The sequence below is a fragment of the Sodiomyces alcalophilus genome (assembly GCF_042370955.1).
Source record: "Sodiomyces alcalophilus JCM 7366 unplaced genomic scaffold ACRALscaffold_8, whole genome shotgun sequence".
In the NCBI taxonomy this organism is placed as follows: Eukaryota; Fungi; Ascomycota; class Sordariomycetes; order Glomerellales; family Plectosphaerellaceae; genus Sodiomyces; species Sodiomyces alcalophilus.
In genome coordinates, this window is record NW_027263539.1 from 845,738 (window position 1) to 864,766 (window position 19,029).

At 56.0% G+C, this 19,029-nt stretch overlaps 6 protein-coding genes across 6 annotated transcripts; 3 read left to right on the forward strand and 3 right to left on the reverse strand.

Annotated features, from left to right (window-relative positions):
• Positions 1-210: 210 nt before the first annotated feature.
• On the forward strand, positions 211-1,316 carry ACRALDRAFT_1072463 (uncharacterized protein; the record flags this gene model as incomplete). The annotated part of the gene is made up of 4 exons (XM_071017982.1): positions 211-398; positions 478-500; positions 685-1,042; positions 1,142-1,316. 4 exons carry the CDS (start codon positions 211-213, stop codon positions 1,314-1,316), a joined length of 744 nt encoding a protein of 247 aa, XP_070871586.1.
• Positions 1,317-1,645: 329 nt separating this feature from the next.
• ACRALDRAFT_1065663 (uncharacterized protein) lies at positions 1,646-3,551 on the reverse strand. Its single transcript, XM_071017200.1, has one exon. The coding sequence runs from the start codon at positions 3,496-3,498 to the stop codon at positions 1,756-1,758; it is 1,743 nt and encodes a 580-aa protein (XP_070871587.1). The 5' UTR covers positions 3,499-3,551; the 3' UTR covers positions 1,646-1,755.
• A 230-nt stretch (positions 3,552-3,781) lies between these two features.
• ACRALDRAFT_2127124 (uncharacterized protein) lies at positions 3,782-5,235 on the reverse strand. Its single transcript, XM_071023932.1, has one exon. It carries the CDS (start codon positions 5,212-5,214, stop codon positions 4,528-4,530), a length of 687 nt encoding a protein of 228 aa, XP_070871588.1. The 5' UTR covers positions 5,215-5,235; the 3' UTR covers positions 3,782-4,527.
• Positions 5,236-11,161: 5,926 nt separating this feature from the next.
• On the forward strand, positions 11,162-12,232 carry ACRALDRAFT_1083264 (uncharacterized protein). The gene has a single exon (XM_071019424.1). It carries the CDS (start codon positions 11,322-11,324, stop codon positions 11,976-11,978), a length of 657 nt encoding a protein of 218 aa, XP_070871589.1. The 5' UTR covers positions 11,162-11,321; the 3' UTR covers positions 11,979-12,232.
• A 617-nt stretch (positions 12,233-12,849) lies between these two features.
• On the reverse strand, positions 12,850-14,843 carry ACRALDRAFT_1036327 (uncharacterized protein; the record flags this gene model as incomplete). Its single annotated transcript, XM_071015019.1, has 7 exons — positions 12,850-13,323; positions 13,417-13,542; positions 13,611-13,873; positions 13,938-14,297; positions 14,358-14,371; positions 14,463-14,568; positions 14,684-14,843. 7 exons carry the CDS (start codon positions 14,841-14,843, stop codon positions 12,850-12,852), a joined length of 1,503 nt encoding a protein of 500 aa, XP_070871590.1.
• Positions 14,844-16,610: 1,767 nt separating this feature from the next.
• Positions 16,611-18,794, forward strand: ACRALDRAFT_2044345 (uncharacterized protein; the record flags this gene model as incomplete). The annotated part of the gene is made up of 8 exons (XM_071021429.1): positions 16,611-16,682; positions 16,778-16,811; positions 16,907-17,079; positions 17,181-17,506; positions 17,564-17,604; positions 17,660-17,734; positions 17,817-18,059; positions 18,121-18,794. 8 exons carry the CDS (start codon positions 16,611-16,613, stop codon positions 18,792-18,794), a joined length of 1,638 nt encoding a protein of 545 aa, XP_070871591.1.
• Positions 18,795-19,029: the final 235 nt, after the last annotated feature.

Sequence of the window (19,029 nt, forward strand, 5' to 3'; positions counted from 1 at the left end):
GACGATGCACCTTCACAATGACGAGGCTGCAAACTTCTCCGGGTTCTTCCCTAGATAGTAGGGCCCAATATATCAAAAGTAAATAGAGTCTGTCCCGAAGCGAAGAAATTCTGTTCCCTCTTTCTGATTACGGGCATCGCCGGCTAACCACTTGCATTTTGGGCCTCATCAGGACCACTCCCCGATAGCGTGGTGCAGGGTGTCGCCATTATGATGGGGTTTTTTCTGGGCAACGCTATTTTCACCGCTCTCAAGGCCTTGCGGCAGACATATATGTGTTGGAAAGGCCTGGGTAGAAAGGTTTCGGTCTACATCATCATGGTGTGGGTGTCATGGACCTGCGGCGTCGTACAGTCCGGGCTGAATTATGCTTACATGAGAGATGATATACAGCCAAGGTAAGTCGAGTCGTATGCAAAACATCCATCCCTAGGTCGAACGGGCACGTTGACTGAGACGATATTCCGTTCCACTTAGCTACTGGCTCTTCGTCGTGGAGGGTATGTTTCCCAGGAGACAAGTGGACTTTCATCTCCATGCAGGATGCTAACTCGGAGTTCATCGTCTTGAACGAGCAGTCCTTGTCTGGTCAATACAGGTATGAGTATATTACGAACATGTCTGTCATACAGTCCGGATGAGTAACAAGAGCAACACAGATCCAAACGCTCATACAAATCATAGTGAATCGCGTTTCCCTCTTGATGTACGACCTCGCCAGCATCAAGAGACTCAAAATCACCGTGTTCATCCTCATCCTCATTCTCAACGCCGGCGTCATGGTTATGTGGGTGCCAGCACAACTCGAGGTCAAGAGATTCGTCCTCCCCAATGCAGTTTGGCACCGCGTCGAGAAGAGTATCTTCCTCATCATAGACGCCAGCCTCCACATCTTCTTCCTTTACCTCGTTCGATCGAGGCTCATCCGCTCTGGACTTACCAAGTACAGGATGTTGTACCGCTTTAATGTGTGCATGGTCGTGATATCCCTTTCGTTCGATATCACCGTCATTGGACTCGTGTCGCTGGATCATTCGGAAATGTAAGTGGTGTCTAGGCCGCCGAGTCCGTTATGCGCGTTTGGTGTGCCCGGCCTGCCATGCCAGTCTGTCGATGTACTAACCAACGCTTGAACCATTAGCTACGTCCAGTTCCGTACGCTGAGTTACATGGTCAAGCTCCACATCGAAATGTCTATTGCCGAGTTCATTGCTAGAGTGGTGAACTCTAGCTCTGTCGACCAAGTCGATATGGACCTGGCCTCGTATGGGACGTTAGGAGGCGAGGCTGCGCCGGGGGACCACGGACAGCAATAGTGTCACCAGTCCGCAGCTCTATCAGTGACCCGGCAGAAGAAACATGGATAACCAACCAACCAGCGACCCGGCTGAGCCTATAGCACAGCTTTAATTGATCGTCGCATTGATTGGCATTCTCGTCCCAGGGATGGTGACGGCCAGGGACAAATAGACGGGATCCAGGAGCAAAGATGGTACCAAATGTCCAAATCCGTGACGACACCTGCTTGGAAGAGTAGATCATCAAGGTGTAACTAACGGCTTCGCTAAGCATTCAGTAATGACGAGTGACGTCGGGGGAAGAGATCGGAGTACTTAAAGCCTCGAACATCTGAACCCAAGGTTAGGCGCACTGAAGCTTGCATGAATGGTTCCGTCAGCGCCGCCAAGCAGGGTATCTCTATATTGATGATTGTTTCTCGTCCAAGTAACTCCAATAAACCCCATGCGTATCTATTCACCAATTGTCAAAATTGCCAAAGCCACCAGCCTTCATTTTCTTCTTTGGTGGTTCTTCCCATGTCTCGGGGAGGTCTTCAACGACGGTCCCCTCGTGCCCCTCCGCCCGAGCCGCCGCAAGGTATTTCCCGACCCCTGCAGCCGACCCATCACTCGACTCGATGGTGCCGTCCGCCCGGATCCTCTTCCCCGTCCACGTTGTCCTGTCGTCTTCGGCCCCCCCGCTCCGCTTCGCCGCCTCCCTTTCCCGCTCCGCGGCATCCTGCGCCTTTCTTTCCTTCTGAAACTCCTCAAATGGATCCACGTACACCACCACGTCCCGCATGACAATCTTGTTCAGCGGACGGTCGGATCCGTCCGTTGGGGCGCGCTCCATCTTGGCCAGCACGTCGAGGCCGCCCACAACCTTGCCGAAGATGGTGTGTTTATAGTCCAGGTGCTTGGCCGCGCGGTAGGTGATGAAGAACTGGCTCGAATTGGTGTTCTTGCCCTTGTTCGCCATGCTGAGCATCCCCCGCTCGTTGTGGGTCAGCGGCCCTTCGAACTCGTCCTGGAAGTTCTTCCCCCAGATGCTCTGCCCGCTCCGGCCGGTGCCCGAGGGATCGCCGCCCTGGATCATGAAGTTGGGGATGTTCCGGTGGAATGTGACGCCCTTGTAGTAGCCCGTCTGCGCTAGCCTGGTGAAGTTCCACACCGCGCGCGGCGCAAACTCGGGGTACAGCTCGATGTTGAGGTCGCCGAGGTTGGTCTCGATGCGCGCGTACCCCTTGATCTTGACCCGCTTCGGCTTCAACATGTACTCCTCGTCCGTCAGGAGGGCCCGCTCGCCGCTGGTCTCGGGCGTCAGACCCGTGCTGGTGAAGCTGGCAGCCGCCCTGCCCGTCGTGTAGATGGCGGCGTTGGGTGCCACTTTCTTCTCCTGGATTGCGGGCTTGCGCTGCGCCGCCGCCGCCGTGGCGACTGCAGATTTGCCGACGAGGGCGCCGGACATCGCCGACCGGTTAACGTCGCCGCCGGCTTCCCGCTGCTTCCGAGCCTTCTCCACGGCCTCTTTTGCCCGGAGGACTTTGTTTCCCATGCGACCGAGCGCGCCAATGTTGACGTTCCCGTCCTTGCGCTCCTCCTCTTGCTCCGGGGTCAACAGGGCATCCTGGCCCTCCTTGATGTATTTAAACTGGCTCAAGTCGCGACTGGCGGCGTGCTGTGGGTCCTGGAGGGTGATAATGTCGGAGCGGCGGAACTCCTTGTCGTCGACGAGGTCGTGCCAGTTCTTGGCCTTGATGTTCATTCTCTCAACGGTGTCCCAGGCAAATACGTTGGCATAAGTGCCATGACGGATGGCGACAATGTGGGTGTTGTCGGTGAAGACTTTGAAGGATACGGGGTCGATGAGGTCGCCTTGTCCGTCGCTCAGGCCCGTGCTGGTTGCGCGAGAGTCGGTGTCGGCATTGCGAGCAAAGTTGAGCTTGATGAGCTCCTTGGCGGCCAGTGGCTCACCATCGACGGGGTTGGTCCCGTGCTTATCCAGCCACGAACTGATGACCTCGACATCGAAGATGGTACCGTCCTTGGTGCAGACGGGGTTCTTGAAAGGCTGGAGACTAGCGGCGCAAAAATTGAAGGGAAGGCGACGGAATGACGCACCGGTACGCGAACTGCGGGCGCCAGCCGAGGCCGAGTAGTTGTCACCGCTCGCCCACTCGCTGTGGGTGATGTACAACTTGTCGGTCCCTTTTCCCATTGTGGTGATCGGTTCATGGGTGGAGGGCAGACGGAGGAAGGGAATTGATCGCGTCGTCGAATTCTCAGACGATGGACGGGATGCAGTTCGCAGGGGACTGACTGACCGACTTGGCAAGATCCACAAAGACTTATTAGATCAACGCCCACAGTCCTAAGTACACACCTGTACAGACCGCATACATAGTAGGTACTCGCATAAGCATATACTGGTACGCGATAATGTACTAAAATTGACTGACTCATATATTAGTAACACTTATGCTAATACGACAGATTTAACGACGAATAAGGCGGATTATCGAACTGCTGATCAGGTGTAGTTATTCCGCCACCCGAAGCTAACCATTTGTGGTCCGGGGCCAGGTCTTCGGCTATTCTTCAGAATACATGTAGCCTTTGCGTAATTATTCCATCCACCCCTACTTCGTACATACTTCGTACAACGTACCTACACACAATGGCTTTATCCTACCTTTCTTTGCTTGTCTAAGACAATCCGTGTCACGCCAACGGCTGTCTATCTATATAAATGTTAATCATACGTCACCCTCCTTTCCTTTCTCATAACTGGAGACGCGAAACCTAATTCATGAATGTCTCCTTCGGTCTTACATCGTCATGTCCCGAAATGGCCCTACGGCCAGGCGGCATTGGACCTCTGTCATTAAACGGTCTGGTCTTGGGATGAGCGTCTTGGAGACGTACGACGTACTTGCGACTAGTTTAACGAAGCAATGACAGGCGAGTAGAATGGATAGTTACCCAGGCATCTCGAAGCTTCACTACCAGATATGTATATTAAGCATTATTTCTCTTCTCCAATTACATACAATCATACCCACATACACTCAGAAGCTTCACGTCAGGATCCCGTGAACCTCATTGTCTTTTGCTTTCTTGCTGCCATGTGGAGGCCTCTGTCTCGGCCCTCCATAGTTCTGTCTCGGGATATCCTCTTGCCCCTAGTCAAACTTTCGAGGGTGTGGGGACTCGAGAGGATACGGTGGCGTGTAGTTGGTCTCTTAGCTCACGATCCCTTAGATTGCCATGACGGCGGGGAGGAGGAGGAGAAGGGCTTCGAAGAGAGGGCGAACCGAGGAGGAACCAGCCGTCTCGACATGAGGGAAGTCGGATTCATCGTCGTCGCCGGGGCCACCAGCTCCAGGGGCGTCATCGTCGTCACCGGGGCCGCCAGCTCCAGGGGCATCACCGTCGCCGCCGGGGCCGCCAGCTCCAGGAGCATCATCGTCGTCACCGGGGCCGCCAGCTCCAGGGGCATCACCGTCGCCGCCGGGGCCGCCAGCTCCGGGGGCATCACCGTCAGCACCGGGGCCGCCAGCTCCAGGGGCATCACCGTCGCCGCCGGGGCCGCCAGCTCCAGGAGCATCATCGTCGTCACCGGGGCCGCCAGCTCCAGGGGCATCACCGTCGCCGCCGGGGCCGCCAGCTCCAGGAGCATCATCGTCGTCACCGGGGCCGCCAGCTCCAGGGGCATCACCGTCGCCGCCGGGGCCGCCAGCTCCGGGGGCATCACCGTCAGCACCGGGGCCGCCAGCTCCAGGGGCATCATCGTCGTCACCGGGGCCGCCAGCTCCAGGGGCATCACCGTCGCCGCCGGGGCCGCCAGCTCCAGGAGCATCATCGTCGTCACCGGGGCCGCCAGCTCCAGGGGCATCACCGTCGCCGCCGGGGCCGCCAGCTCCAGGAGCATCATCGTCGTCACCGGGGCCGCCAGCTACAGGGGCATCACCGTCGCCGCCACTTCCAGGGACAAGAGTTTCGATCGGGACGTAAGGAGCGCCTCCGATGGGGTATGTCAGGGTTGTTGTCAGGGGTTCAGGGCCGCAATTCGTACAGACCTCGGCACCGGCAGTGAACCCAGGCGCAGGCCCAGTGGCGTGAGCGGTGACTCGTGTGACAGTCGACATGCCAGAGTGGGTTTCGTGCACCTCCCAGGTCACATCGGCCACGCCAGTTGGGCCCAGGGCAGGATAGGTGGTCGTGTAGGTGAGGACGTGGACGCAGCTGCTGCAATCACAGTCCTCGCAACCCGGGACTTGGACGGGCAGGGTTTGAACTGGCGGAGGCACCCAAGCGATGAGGGAGGCAGTGACGTCGGCCGGCAAGGGAAAACACTCGACGACGGTGGACATGGGAGACAGGAGGTTCTGTCCCAGCACCGTGGCGAGTTCGGCGAGCCCGCCTAAGGCAAAGACGAATCCCTTCTTCATCTGGAACAAGGTAGAACGAGAGATGGGCGAGCGGTGGGAAAAGAATTGATATAAACGAGAGAAAGGACGAGGGAGAATGGTGCGTAGCCGTAGAACCAAAACGACGAGGCACAGATTCAAGGATAACAACCAGATATATACTATCCCAGCTCCCAAGGGCGTGCTGCGAGATGGCAGCAGCTGACCCGACACTCCGCATCATGACATCGCTGGCCGGCCGCTTTTGGCAACCATGGACCAAGGTTTGTTTGCGGTCTCGCACAAATGATAAACCGGGAGTTGATATCCGCGGGTTGAGTCCGGGCTGTCCAGTACTCTTCCTTCCTGGTCCAACAGAAGCCGTGGTTTACTGCTTCCGGTACCAGTGTCATAACCAATATAAGCAGATATAAGCAGAAGAACACCATCCGCTATATTGAGATTCCCTTTTTGGCGTAGTTGTTAAAACCTTTCTGTCACACAATCCGTTCCCGGTGTCGGGATGCTCCGTGACGCCGCGATCCCGCGAGGCCATTTCTCGTATGGCGTTGAGACTAACGTTCAAACGTCAACCATCATCCGTACTAGACCCGTGATGGCGCTGGTAACGGACAGGAAACAACGGTGTGGGGCCCCGTTGAATTTGCTTATGTGATCCTCCGGAACCCGGATCCGTTCCCCCCGGATCTCTCCGGCATACGGAGCCTCCTCGTATTGTCGTCATGACTTTTTATAACGATACGAGAAATAATGAATATCGGATGATTTTTCCGGGAGTGGATAGAAGAATTTCTCCACTCGACCTTACCCCTCCACTTTTCACCTACCCTCCCTACACCTGCTTCTTACTTGGGTAAAAATAATTGGGACTGGACTCTTCACCGACGCCAACAACTCTCAACCGTCAGTTAACCCACCTACCTAGTGATTTTGACATCCGCTTTCATCGTTTCGGTTTCCCTTTTCTTCTCGTTCTTTTTTTCCTCTTTGGAAAGGAGAGTCGGGAACTGAAGGGCAGCCTCGCCTCGCCTTAGTCTGTCTACCGCAACCTACCCACATCCGCTTTCAGTATCAAGACTTGGCCATGTCGACGACTCATCGTGGCCCAACTCGTCCAACATGTTGCGTGAGCGCAGTTGGTGGTGGAAGTGAGTATCCACCCTACAGGCAGTGGAAAGGAGTCGAAGGACTTGTATTGACAATTCCTAGCAGGTCAAAAGCTATATAACCATGATCAGCACCGGCCTCCTTTACTTCTTTCCCAGTCACATCGACCAAACAGACCTTCTCAACTACTATCCGCATCTCTGCTGCTTCCCCCCTGGCAAGACGACTTTGCAAAGCTCCATCTATCATGAGACTGCCCCCCAAGCTGCTAGGCTTGCTCCTGGCAGGTCGAAGCGTCTTGGCAGAACCTTCCAAGTATCTCGTCGGCTATGAGACCATTTCGGGTTCCATTTGCTACACTTACGTTATCCCCGCCACTGCTCTCCCTGGTCCCGGCTATGTCACACTCGAACAGCCTGTCGCCGGCGTTGAAACCATTGCCCTGACGACGATCCCTCCCAGTGGCACCGTTCCTGGCACCGTCATCATCGGCACCCCAACCGGTGGTATACCGGGCTACGTGACCACCACTGAGGCATACACCGGCACCTCTCTTATCACTGAACCCATTACCTTGACCGTGCCCCCGTCAGGCACGGTTCCCGGGACAGTGATTATCCAGACGCCCCCTGCCGGCTACATCACCACCACTCAGCCCTACACTGGCACGTCCCCTATCACCGGTCCTATCACTTCAACCGTGGCCCCTTCGGGCACGGTTCCAGGAACTGTTATCATCCAGACGCCGCCTGCTACTGGTTATGTTACCGTCACGGAGCCCTACACTGGCACTTCCCTTATCACCGAGCCTATCACTACGACTGTGGCCCCTTCGGGCACGGTTCCGGGAACTGTTATTGTCCAGACGCCCCCTGCCGGCTACATCACCACCACTCAGCCCTACACTGGCACGTCCCCTATTACCGAACCTATCACTTCGACCGTGCCCCCATCTGGCACGGTTCCGGGGACTGTTATTGTTCAAACGCCCCCTGCCGGTTATATCACCACCACTCAGCCCTACACTGGCACTTCCCCGATCACCGGTCCTGTCACTTCGACCGTACCCCCTTCGGGCACGGTTCCGGGAACTGTTATTGTCCAGACGCCACCCTCTCCGGGCGGGCCTCCCCCCGGCTACGTTACCGTCTCTCAGCCTTACACTGGCACTTCCTCTATCACCGGTCCTATCACATCAACAGTTCCGGCTTCGGGAACAGTCCCAGGGACAGTGATTGTCCTGGTGCCATCGCCCACTCCAGGTGGCCCTCCTCCCGCCGGCCCTCCCCCGGGCTACGTCACAACCACTCAGCCTTATACTGGCACTTCCTCCATCACCGGTCCTATCACATCAACAGTTCCGGCTTCGGGAACAGTCCCAGGGACAGTGATTGTCCTGGTGCCATCGCCCACTCCAGGTGGCCCTCCTCCCGCCGGCCCTCCCCCGGGCTACGTCACAACCACTCAGCCTTATACTGGCACTTCCTCCATCACCGGTCCTATCACATCAACAGTTCCGGCTTCGGGAACAGTCCCAGGGACAGTGATTGTCCTGGTGCCATCGCCCACTCCAGGTGGCCCTCCTCCCGCCGGCCCTCCCCCGGGCTACGTCATAACCACTCAGCCTTATACTGGCACTTCCTCCATCACCGGTCCTATCACATCAACAGTTCCGGCTTCGGGAACAGTCCCAGGGACAGTGATTGTCCTGGTACCATCGCCCACTCCAGATAGCCCACCTCCCGCCGGCCCTCCCCCGGGCTACGTCACCATCACTCAGTCTTATACTGGCACGTCCCATATTACTGGTCCTGTCACTTCAACAGTCCCTGCCTCCGGCACGGTTCCAGGAACAGTGATTATCGTGACGCCACCCCCTCCAGGCCCTCCCCCCGGCTACGTTACCGTCACCCAGCCTTATACTGGCACGTCGACCATCACAGGGCCTATCACTTCCACCGTCCCTGCCTCCGGCACGGTTCCAGGAACAGTGATTATCGTGACGCCAACCCCTCCAGGCGCTCCCCCTTACGTCACCGTCACCCAGCCTTATACTGGCACGTCGACCATCACAGGGCCTATCACCTCCACCGTCCCAGCCTCCGGCACGGTCCCTGGCACAGTGATCATTGAGACGCCGGGCCCTCCAGGCCCTCCCCCTTACGTCACCATCACACAGCCTTATACTGGCACGTCGACCATCACAGGGCCTATCACCTCCACCGTCCCAGCCTCCGGCACGGTTCCTGGCACAGTGATCATCGAGACGCCTGGCCCTCCCCCTCCGTATGTGACCGTTACCCAGCCTTATACTGGCACGTCGACTATCACAGGACCTATCACCTCCACCGTCCCAGCCTCCGGCACGGTCCCTGGGACAGTGATTATTAAGACGCCTGGCCCTCCCCCTCCGTATGTGACCGTCACCCAGCCTTATACTGGCACGTCGACTATCACAGGACCTATCACCTCCACTGTCCCAGCCTCCGGCACGGTTCCTGGGACCGTGATCATCGAGACGCCTGGACCTCCGCCGACTTACGAGACCATCACCATCCCTTATACTGGCACGTCAACTATTACAGGGCCTATCACCTCCACTGTCCCAGCCTCCGGCACGGTTCCTGGCACAGTGATTATCGAGACGCCGGGCCCTACTCCCCCTCCTTATGAGACCGTCACTATCCCTTATACTGGCACATCGATCATCACAGAACCCATCACATCAACAGTCCCTGCGTCGGGTTCAGTTCCTGGAACAGTGATTATCGAGACGCCTCCACCGCCGCCGCCTGGCTACACGACTATCACCCAGACCTATACCGGCACGGACCCTATTTCGGAACCTATCACGTCGACAATCCCTCCCTCGGGCACGGTTACAGGAACAGTGATTATCGTGACGCCTCCGCCGCCGCCGCCGCCGCCTGGCTATACGACTATCACCCAGACCTATACCGGCACGGACCCTATTTCGGAGCCCATCACGTCGACAATCCCTCCCTCGGGCACGGTTACAGGAACAGTGATTATCGTGACGCCTCCGCCGCCGCCGCCGCCGCCTGGCTATACGACTATCACCCAGACCTATACCGGCACGGACCCTATTTCGGAGCCCATCACGTCGACAATCCCTCCCTCGGGCACGGTTACAGGAACAGTGATTATCGTGACGCCTCCGCCGCCGCCGCCGCCGCCTGGCTATACGACTATCACCCAGACCTATACCGGCACGGACCCTATTTCGGAGCCCATCACGTCGACAATCCCTCCCTCGGGCACGGTTACAGGAACAGTGATTATCGTGACGCCTCCGCCGCCGCCGCCGCCTGGCTATACGACTATCACCCAGACCTATACCGGCACGGACCCTATTTCGGAGCCCATCACGTCGACAATCCCTCCCTCGGGCACGGTTACAGGAACAGTGATTATCGTGACGCCTCCGCCGCCGCCGCCGCCTGGCTATACGACTATCACCCAGACCTATACCGGCACGGACCCTATTTCGGAACCCATTACGTCGACAATCCCTCCCTCGGGCACGGTTACAGGAACAGTGATTATCGTGACGCCCCCACCGCCGCCCCCTGGCTACACGACTATCACCCAGACCTATACCGGCACGGACCCTATTTCGGAACCCATCACGTCGACAATCCCTCCCTCGGGCACGGTTACGGGAACAGTGATTATCGTGACGCCGCCACCTGGCTATGTAACCACTACCGAAGTCTACACCGGTACGGAAAGCATCACGGGTCCTATCACCACCACGGTCCCGGCCAGCGGTTCAATCCCTGGTACCGTGATTATCCAGACGCCTCCCCCTGTCTACGTGACTACCACCGAAGTCTATACCGGCACGGAGAGCATCACGGGTCCTATCACCACCACGGTCCCAGCTAGTGGTTCAGTCCCTGGCACTGTGATTATCCAGACGCCTCCCCCTGACTACGTGACTACCACCGAAATCTATACCGGCACGGAAAGCATCACGGGTCCTATCACCACCACAGTCCCGGCCAGCGGTTCAGTCCCCGGTACTGTGATTATCCAGACGCCCCCTGTGTATACCACTATCACCGAAACCTATACCGGCTCTTCTACTCTCACGGGTCCTATCACCACCACGGTCCCAGCTAGTGGTTCAGTCCCTGGCACTGTGATTATCCAGACGCCTCCCCCTGTCTACGTGACTACCACCGAAGTCTATACCGGCACGGAGAGCATCACGGGTCCTATCACCACCACGGTCCCAGCTAGTGGTTCAGTCCCTGGCACTGTGATTATCCAGACGCCTCCCCCTGACTACGTGACTACCACCGAAATCTATACCGGCACGGAAAGCATCACGGGTCCTACCACCACCACGGTCCCGGCTAGCGGTACGGTCCCTGGCACGGTCATTATTCTGGACCCCAGCCCAACCTTCGACTGCGACCCCGGCGGTTACTTGATTCAGGAATCGACCCTCTATCGCCTTGACCTCGACACTGGAGACATGGTAACTGTCAGGACCGATGTGGGTCCGGGTGGTAACATCAACGCCATCGGATACAATACCCTGGACGACTACATCTATGGCACGGTCGAAAATGGAGACGGCACTAGTAGTGTCATTCGCATCGACGCAAAAGGCGGTAGTGTCGTTTTCCCTGACATTGTTGTGCCCGGCATCCAACTCATTGGTGACATTGATGGAGAAGGAAACTTGTGGTTTGGACGTGGCAACAGCATGTGGTATAAGGTCGACCTGAATTCCGACTCCCCCACGTTCGGTGAGATAGTCGACAGCGGAGAATTGAACTCGCCACGAAATATGGCCGATTGGGCCTACGTACCCGGCGGTGGCGATTATCTCTGGACCATCCTGTACTCGGGTGGCGGTACGAACTCCGCGCTCGCCCGCTGGAGCACGACAACCCACGAATGGGAGATCATTGAAGAACTGGGCGACGTCGCCGGTGAAAACAGATGGGGTGCAATGTACCCGGCGGGAGACGGTACCCTATACGCCTCAGAGAACGTCTCTGGTGATATTTGGCAGTTCAGGATCCCGATTGAGGAAGGGGATCGCGTATTGTACGAAAAGATAACGGACGGCCCTCCTTCGGGCAGCAACGATGGAGCCAGATGCTTCTTTGCCCCCGCCCCTTGAGAGGGATGCGCAGCAGGAAAGCGGCCTGGAATATTGGGTCGAGGCGCTTCTCTCATTCCAACAATATCATCAATGAGAGAGGCTGCCGACGAGTAAGTCTCGAGGATGCAAGTCTCGTGCCGAGGATAGCGTGGACGTCACGAATAATTTACCTCGCACCTTTTTCTAATTAGTTATTCCCTTAGCTACTAATAATCTTAATATGACCCATCCTCCAAGCTTCCTACCAACTTCTCACCCCTGCGTGACACATACAAGACCCATATGCTTGACCGAGAAAAGACCGCTGCTTCCGTGCTTTGTTTCTCTACTCAGGCACCCCTACAAGTACATAAAGGGAAAGGTCAGGGGGTGACTACTCTCCAGACGCTGCCTATGTGGTAGTGACAGCGGTTGCTCGAAGTTGGGCATAAAAGACCCAAGAAAGGGGTCTCGAATAGAAGATGTTGGACTCGAGGTAGACGTGACGTTCTGGGGACCGAAAGTGACCTGCATGTTCGGGCACTTTCGGGTAATGCAATCGCGAAGAGACCTTGGGTGAAAACTGGCAGTAAAAGTGACCGGCATGTCAGTAGATTACTTGACAATCGAACATCTACCGTAGGTAATTAGAGACCTTGATCTATTACGAAGACGCAGACACGTTTAGTGAAAGGTTACAACTCGGATCTACTCCGTATATCCCCTTTTTTTTCTTCCCCCGTCCCTTTACGACATGGCTTATGACTTATATAGAGGGTTCTAGATATCCTCGTTCGTTGATAGATACGTGTCTCTCTGCCACTCCTTTCCCGTCTTTTCCTAGTTCACCAGTCTCACATAGCGCAGTACAATAACCTACCGAAGAATCAAAAGATAACGTGAGCGCCTATTAGAGCAGGTACCTGAAAGCTGTGGGAATGTTCCTTGAACCATCCAGCCGAGTCAAGTTGGCTGTGCGTGCCGCGACATCCCCATGCCTCTCCCAGGCCTCCTCGCCGCGCTCGATCTTCTTGTTCAGCCCCTTGAGCACCACGCGGAATAGCCAACAGCCTACAATCGTCACGCCAAACATGGCCGTGACGATACCGTAGCTGCCGCGGAAGCCGTCATCTTCGAGGTCCCAGACGTACGAGCCGGCGACGTTGCCGAGCTGAGAGAAGGCGTTGATCAGGGCGATGGCGACGGCACGCTTGGCGGGCGGGCGAGGAAACGAAGAGGAGATCCACGAGTAGAAGACGATGAAGCCCGCATACGAGCCGGCTTGGAGGAAGAGGGCGACGTAACGGGCCGCTACGTTCAGTGTGGACATGGAGATGATGAAGCCCACGAGTCCCATGCCGATGGGCCAGGTGATGTGGAAAAACTGTAAACAAAAAATGGGTGAGCACAAGGCCAAAGGGGGTTGCAAAGGGTCCTCTTCAGACTCGGGACGACCGGGATCAATGGACGTACGTACCCTTTCTTGCTTGCGATCGGCGTGCCATGCATTGACTAGAGAGACAATACACGAGAATAACCATGGAGGTGAACTCATCAGCAGAGTTGGGACATAGTCGAACCCGAGGGTGCCGGTCAAGGTTGGCTGCGAGAGGCCGAGTCAGAACGGGGAGAGGGGAGAGACAGATGGCTTTGGCACGTGTATGCACTTACAAAGTACGCGTTGAAAGATAGGCCGATGACATACGTCGTGAATGTCAGCATCATGAGATAAATCTTGTAGTCTTTGACGGCCATCCAGAACCCGTCAAAGGTGCCCTGAGCGGCCGAGTCCTGGTCAGCCTCGCCTACGTCCTCTGTCATGCGTAACTGAGCAACATCGAGTTCTTCTTTCGTGAAGCCCTTGGAATTCCAGGGCAGATCTGGAAGGACAAAGGCGGCGAGGATAGCAATAGCCATGGTGATGGCACCCTCAACTAACACACCGAGTAAATCTCTGTAGGGATCAACTGAAAAAAAGATAATGTAAGAGGGGCGTACTCCAGAACAGCCAGCGCCAAGCGGCGTGGCCAAGAACGCCCTGCATATTGGACAAGACACCGGCCGCGATGAGAGCCGAAAAGGCGTTGGAGATGAGGTTGCCGCAAAACAAGATGGCGTTGCGGTACGTCAGCTCCTTGCGGGTGTACCACTTGGACAGAATAAGCAGCGCGCCGGGGAGGAAGGCCGCCTCAACGAAGCCGAGGAAAAAGCGCGTCGCTACCATCCCTCCAAAGTCGTGGACCACGCCCGAGAGGGTTGAGATGAGCCCCCACAGTAGCATGGCTCCTGCGATGTACCATGATGGCCGACTGATGCGATTGATGAGCATATTCGAAGGTACCTGCATTAGAATGTAGCCTTTTTTGAGGTTAGGGCATGTCTTTGGTTACCATCGAGACGAGACGTAGGGTTCCTTACCGACGTATAGGATTCTTTCATCCGAGGCAGTGTCAGCTCAATATTTCCTGGGGGGGAGGTTCGGGAGACGAAGGATAGGCGTGGGGACAAAAGCGTAGGACTTACGACAGGCACGTCGCATATTCCTGGTTGTTCAAATTGAGATCCTCTTGCAGGCCACGGAGACGAGCCGCCGCGATATTATTGCGATCCAGGTAGTTCATGATGTAGACTGCAAGTTGGCGATGTAAATGTTAGCCTTACCTGGGCCACACTGTACTGCAGTCTGCAGTGGTGCAGTCAGGGCTACCAAGGAGACACTCGGCGTATGCCAATGTCAAACATACTGACGAAGAATAGAGAGCAGCGCAAGTCGAGTTTGCGCTTCATCTTCTGCTCGACCTTTGCGCGGTACACGGGGTCGGAAAGTGGACCGGAAGGAGTCTTGCTGAGGGCTCCATCGCCACCCAGCTCACGGCCGCCCTTGTCGGGCGAGGAGGCTGCCATGGTAAAGTCGTTATGGGTAGCTTCGGACAGGCCGCCCAGACCAGTGTGGCTATCCTTCTTGAGAGCTGGGTCGCTCATGACAGCGTTCGGTATGAAAAATCGCACAGCAGGACACACAGCTGGGTTGAGTAAGAGCAAGCACGAGTACTGCTTTAGGTTCGAGTGGCTGATCGAAGCAGAGCGGACGGATATATGGCACTCCATACGTTGCAGCCACCGGGGCAATGGCCATATTTCAACGGCCGTGGAGCAAAGTTCTCGCGACGGTCATGGGGAGACAGCCCGCTGTTACTTCGGCCAAACCCCCGCCGCTGACGATCCCTTTACCCCATTGAAGCATCCCCCAACCCCTTAGACATGACCGGATGGATGGATGGATGGTCGTTCAGGCGGAGGTGGGGAAGAAACCATACAGGGGGACGGAAGAGGGGGGAAAAGGAGACCAGGAGACGCAGCGCGGAGAGGAAAGCAGTTGAGGAAATCCTCCAGAAACATCTACCGGTCCAAACATGAACATTGACGTTGGCTGCATTGGATAGGATTCGCGAGTCGAATTTGTCCTTGGTCAAGCTTGAAGCCGGCGCTCCCCTCCACGCAGGCGACCAGGCGATGTACCTCCGTCACCGTACATCGTACACTGTGTGCTGTAAGCGGCCGAGTCCCGCGTTGTGGATACCGGCAATTGAGCTTTAGTAGCGCGCCCAAGTCGAGTAAGGAAGGTCGGGGAGACCAGGCAGCGCTTGAATGGCTCTCCAGCCAGTCACGGCTGGAAATCCAGGCAGACCAGCCCTGTCTTGCGTAAAATCAAGACCGCCGAAAGGAGTGCTCCGCATAGCCCAAGAGTACCCAGTGTTGCGTGGGGGTCTATCAACGGTGGGACAGAGGCGGGTGGGGCCGCGTTGACTTTATAGCGGAATTCCTCCAGGGGGGCCCAGAGTCACAATACTTGGTACAATACCATCATCTGTACCTATATGTATTCCTAATGTCATCGGATCGTTTAAGCAGACTCGAGATGCTCCTCCGGGCAGCTAATAAGATCGCAGCCTTTGGCCTTGGGTCACGAGGCATTCTCCCCTATAACTTTGATACCGCCGTAGAGCACATCACAGGTCTAGATGGTCCCGATATTTTGGTCTCGACGCTTGCTAATCTTGATGCATTCCATTCCTTGCGTCTTGTCGTTTCCAAGCCGCGTGAGTTGCGGAAGAAGTACACTAGATACAACGATTACAACGTATGTACACCATGTAATTACATTACTGTACCTACACTACCTACGTTGTAGCCTTGTAGGTAAATATGTTACGGCACCTACCTACGGTACATATGATGTCAGCTTGGCTCCAGGCCGGATTATTAGTAATATACTTGTGGGTCCTTCAACAAGGGAGACGGTCTGGCAACGAGGCTGCCAGCACCTCCAGCGTCTGGCGCGGGCTAGCTGAGGAATCTCGAACCTCAATCCATGCAAGACTTCAAGCTTCCCACCCTTCTCTGTCTGCCAACAAGACAATAGGGACCTAGCGACCCGAACCTCCTAATCCATTTCACAGAGACAATTGACTCCCGGACGCGACTACTCGCTACTGGGACCTGGGTGCCCGACGAGGCATCGTTAGGCGTCTCTGCCTGCTAGTCTGACAATTTCCGGCCATCCCTGGCCCAGAGAGCTCCGTTCTTGTGCGAGCTTGCTCTCCTGCCCTCACCCATATTTTAGATCTGGTCAACTCGAGGGGAATAAAAGTCTCCGAAAAGCCCTTCAAGATGAGGCCATGGCTCTGCACCCTCCTCATGGGCCTGTCCGTGTGGACGGCCAGCGCCCTCGAAGTCAAAATAGTAAGTCTTGCGCATCTACGATGTTCCCGCCACCCCAAAAAAGATACGGGTCTACGATTTATGGGCCAGGGCTGACATAGACACGCGTCGTACAGGATCAGACACAGGATAGTCGTCAGCGGTGCTCCGGTATGTTTCCGGAATTCGCGGATTCGATGTTCCGAGCGATTGTCATCTCATATCGACCATCAGATATACACGGAGCTAACTTGGGTCTTCGACAGGCATGTACAGCCGAAAAGCATGGGGCGGTCCCGTTGACCCTTACATCAGTGTTATGTTCCCCCCCGACAAGAATGCCGAGGGAAAAGAGCCTATTGTCAGCGTGGCGATCTTTGAGTGGAAGGACGGGGGTCTCATCGGACGCAACGAGAACCCCGATAGACCCGGGTCTCAGGTAATATACACCCTTCCCCTTGATATGTCGTCCATATCACGTCCATCTACGCTGCAGCGGCGTCTGTATTGAAGCATATGGCTGACCCATGTCAATTCCAGACGATCGGCATCTGCGAGGATAAATGGGTGAAGAAGGGTTACTGTAACGACACCGAGATTGGCCAGTTCATTCTCGCCGACGGCGCGACGGAAAAGTCCAAAAACCTCATCGAGACGTATGCGGTCAACCTCAAGGAGCCTGGCCAGCCCAGGAAGTACATGATTTCTCAGACCGGCTATTATTGCGTCTTGACCCAGCCTTTTACCGCCAAAGAATATCAGGGCGTCGCGGCCTTTCGCAACGCCTACGGCGAGCTACCTGCCACCCAGATCCCCAAGCTGCCCTTCTACGGAGGCATAACCATCCTCTACGCTCTGGTTGCGGTGTAAGAACCATCCCATGGCCCCAAATCATCCGACGAATCAACACTGACAGTCGACAGGTTCTGGGGCTTCTTGTATTATCAACACCGGCATGATATTTGTGAGTAGGCTCCCCGATGTAGGGTCTCTTGAACAGCTCCTAACCTTTACATCAGTGCCTGTGCAGAACTACATTACAGCTATTCTGGTCTTCCTTGTCGTCGAGATGCTCATGACGTGGGGGTTTTATGGTAAGACTCGCTCTGTCCCTCCTTTCTGCCGCCATTCTCTTCGAGTCTCCTTTTTGTTCCCTCGAACTGACACCGCAGCCAGATTACCTCAACAGAAATGGCGCCAATGTTGGGTCCAAGGTACTCCTAGTCGTCGTGGCGATTCTGAATGCTTTCCGCAACTCCTTCTCCTTCTTCCTCCTTCTCATTGTCTGCATGGGCTATGGCGTCGTCAAGCCAACCCTCGGTCGGACCATGATCTGGGTCCGCTGGTTAGCCATTGCCCACTTTGCCTTTGGCCTGGTCTACGCCGTCACCAGTTTGCTGATTACGCCTGATCAAGCCGGTAAGACTCCGTCCATCTCGAATCCTGCCTTAGCTGCCACGAATATTGACATGCCATTTAGGCCCCTTCGTTCTCCTTATCGTGCTCCCTCTGGCCAGCACCCTCACCGCATTCTACATTTGGACTCTCAATTCCCTCAACTTTACTCTGAAGGACCTGCGGGAACGGAAGCAGACCGCCAAGGCGGCCATGTACAGGAAACTGTGGTGGTGCATCCTCGTTAGCATCTTTGTCATCTTCGGCTTCTTCTTCTTCAACAGCTTCTCCTTCGCGTCCATCAACGACCCGGATTACGTCCCCTTCCACTGGAAGACGCGCTGGTTCGTCCTCGACGGCTGGCTCAACCTCGTGTACTTCGCCGACGTCGCCTTCATCGCCTACGTCTGGCGTCCCACTGCCAACAATCGCCGTTTCGCAATGAGCGACGAGATCGCCCAGGACGACGACGGCACCTTCACCATGGGCGACATTGGTGCCCCCGATGACTCGGATGACGAGGAGGCCAACGTTGGCAAGGGTCACGACCAGGCGCACCAGCCCCTCCCCACCGGCGCTCATCTCACAACGGGCCCTGGCCAGGCAGCTGGTGGAGGTGGCGGCTCCTCCACCGCGCCGAGGGCCAACTCGCGCGACTCGCTAGATGGCGAGACCATCTTCGCCGTCGGTGAGGACGGCGACAGGTTCTCTGACGATGATGACGAGGATGCGAAGCTCGTTCAGTCCAAAAACAACTGATGAGAAAATGACATAATAGTCAGGGTCGATTAGAGGGTGGAAGCCTAGAGGACAATTTTGACGCGAATTATTCGTCGTTGTGTAATGATTAGTATACATGTATTTTTTATTAGTGGTCATCATGAGCGACACCATCATACAACAGGATCTATGTGAGGGCCACGCCGAAACGTACGCATCCTCCACTGCCTCTAAATTCGTACATGTACAGCCTCGGTGGGACGTCTAGGTTAGG

What these genes read in the sequence shown, in the direction of transcription:
- ACRALDRAFT_1065663 (XM_071017200.1), bottom strand. Translation starts at nt 3,498, where the DNA reads ATGGGAAAAGGGACCGACAAGTTGTACATCACCCACAGCGAGTGGGCG.
- ACRALDRAFT_2127124 (XM_071023932.1), bottom strand. Translation starts at nt 5,214, where the DNA reads ATGATGCTCCTGGAGCTGGCGGCCCCGGCGGCGACGGTGATGCCCCTG.
- ACRALDRAFT_1083264 (XM_071019424.1), top strand. Translation starts at nt 11,322, where the DNA reads ATGGTAACTGTCAGGACCGATGTGGGTCCGGGTGGTAACATCAACGCC.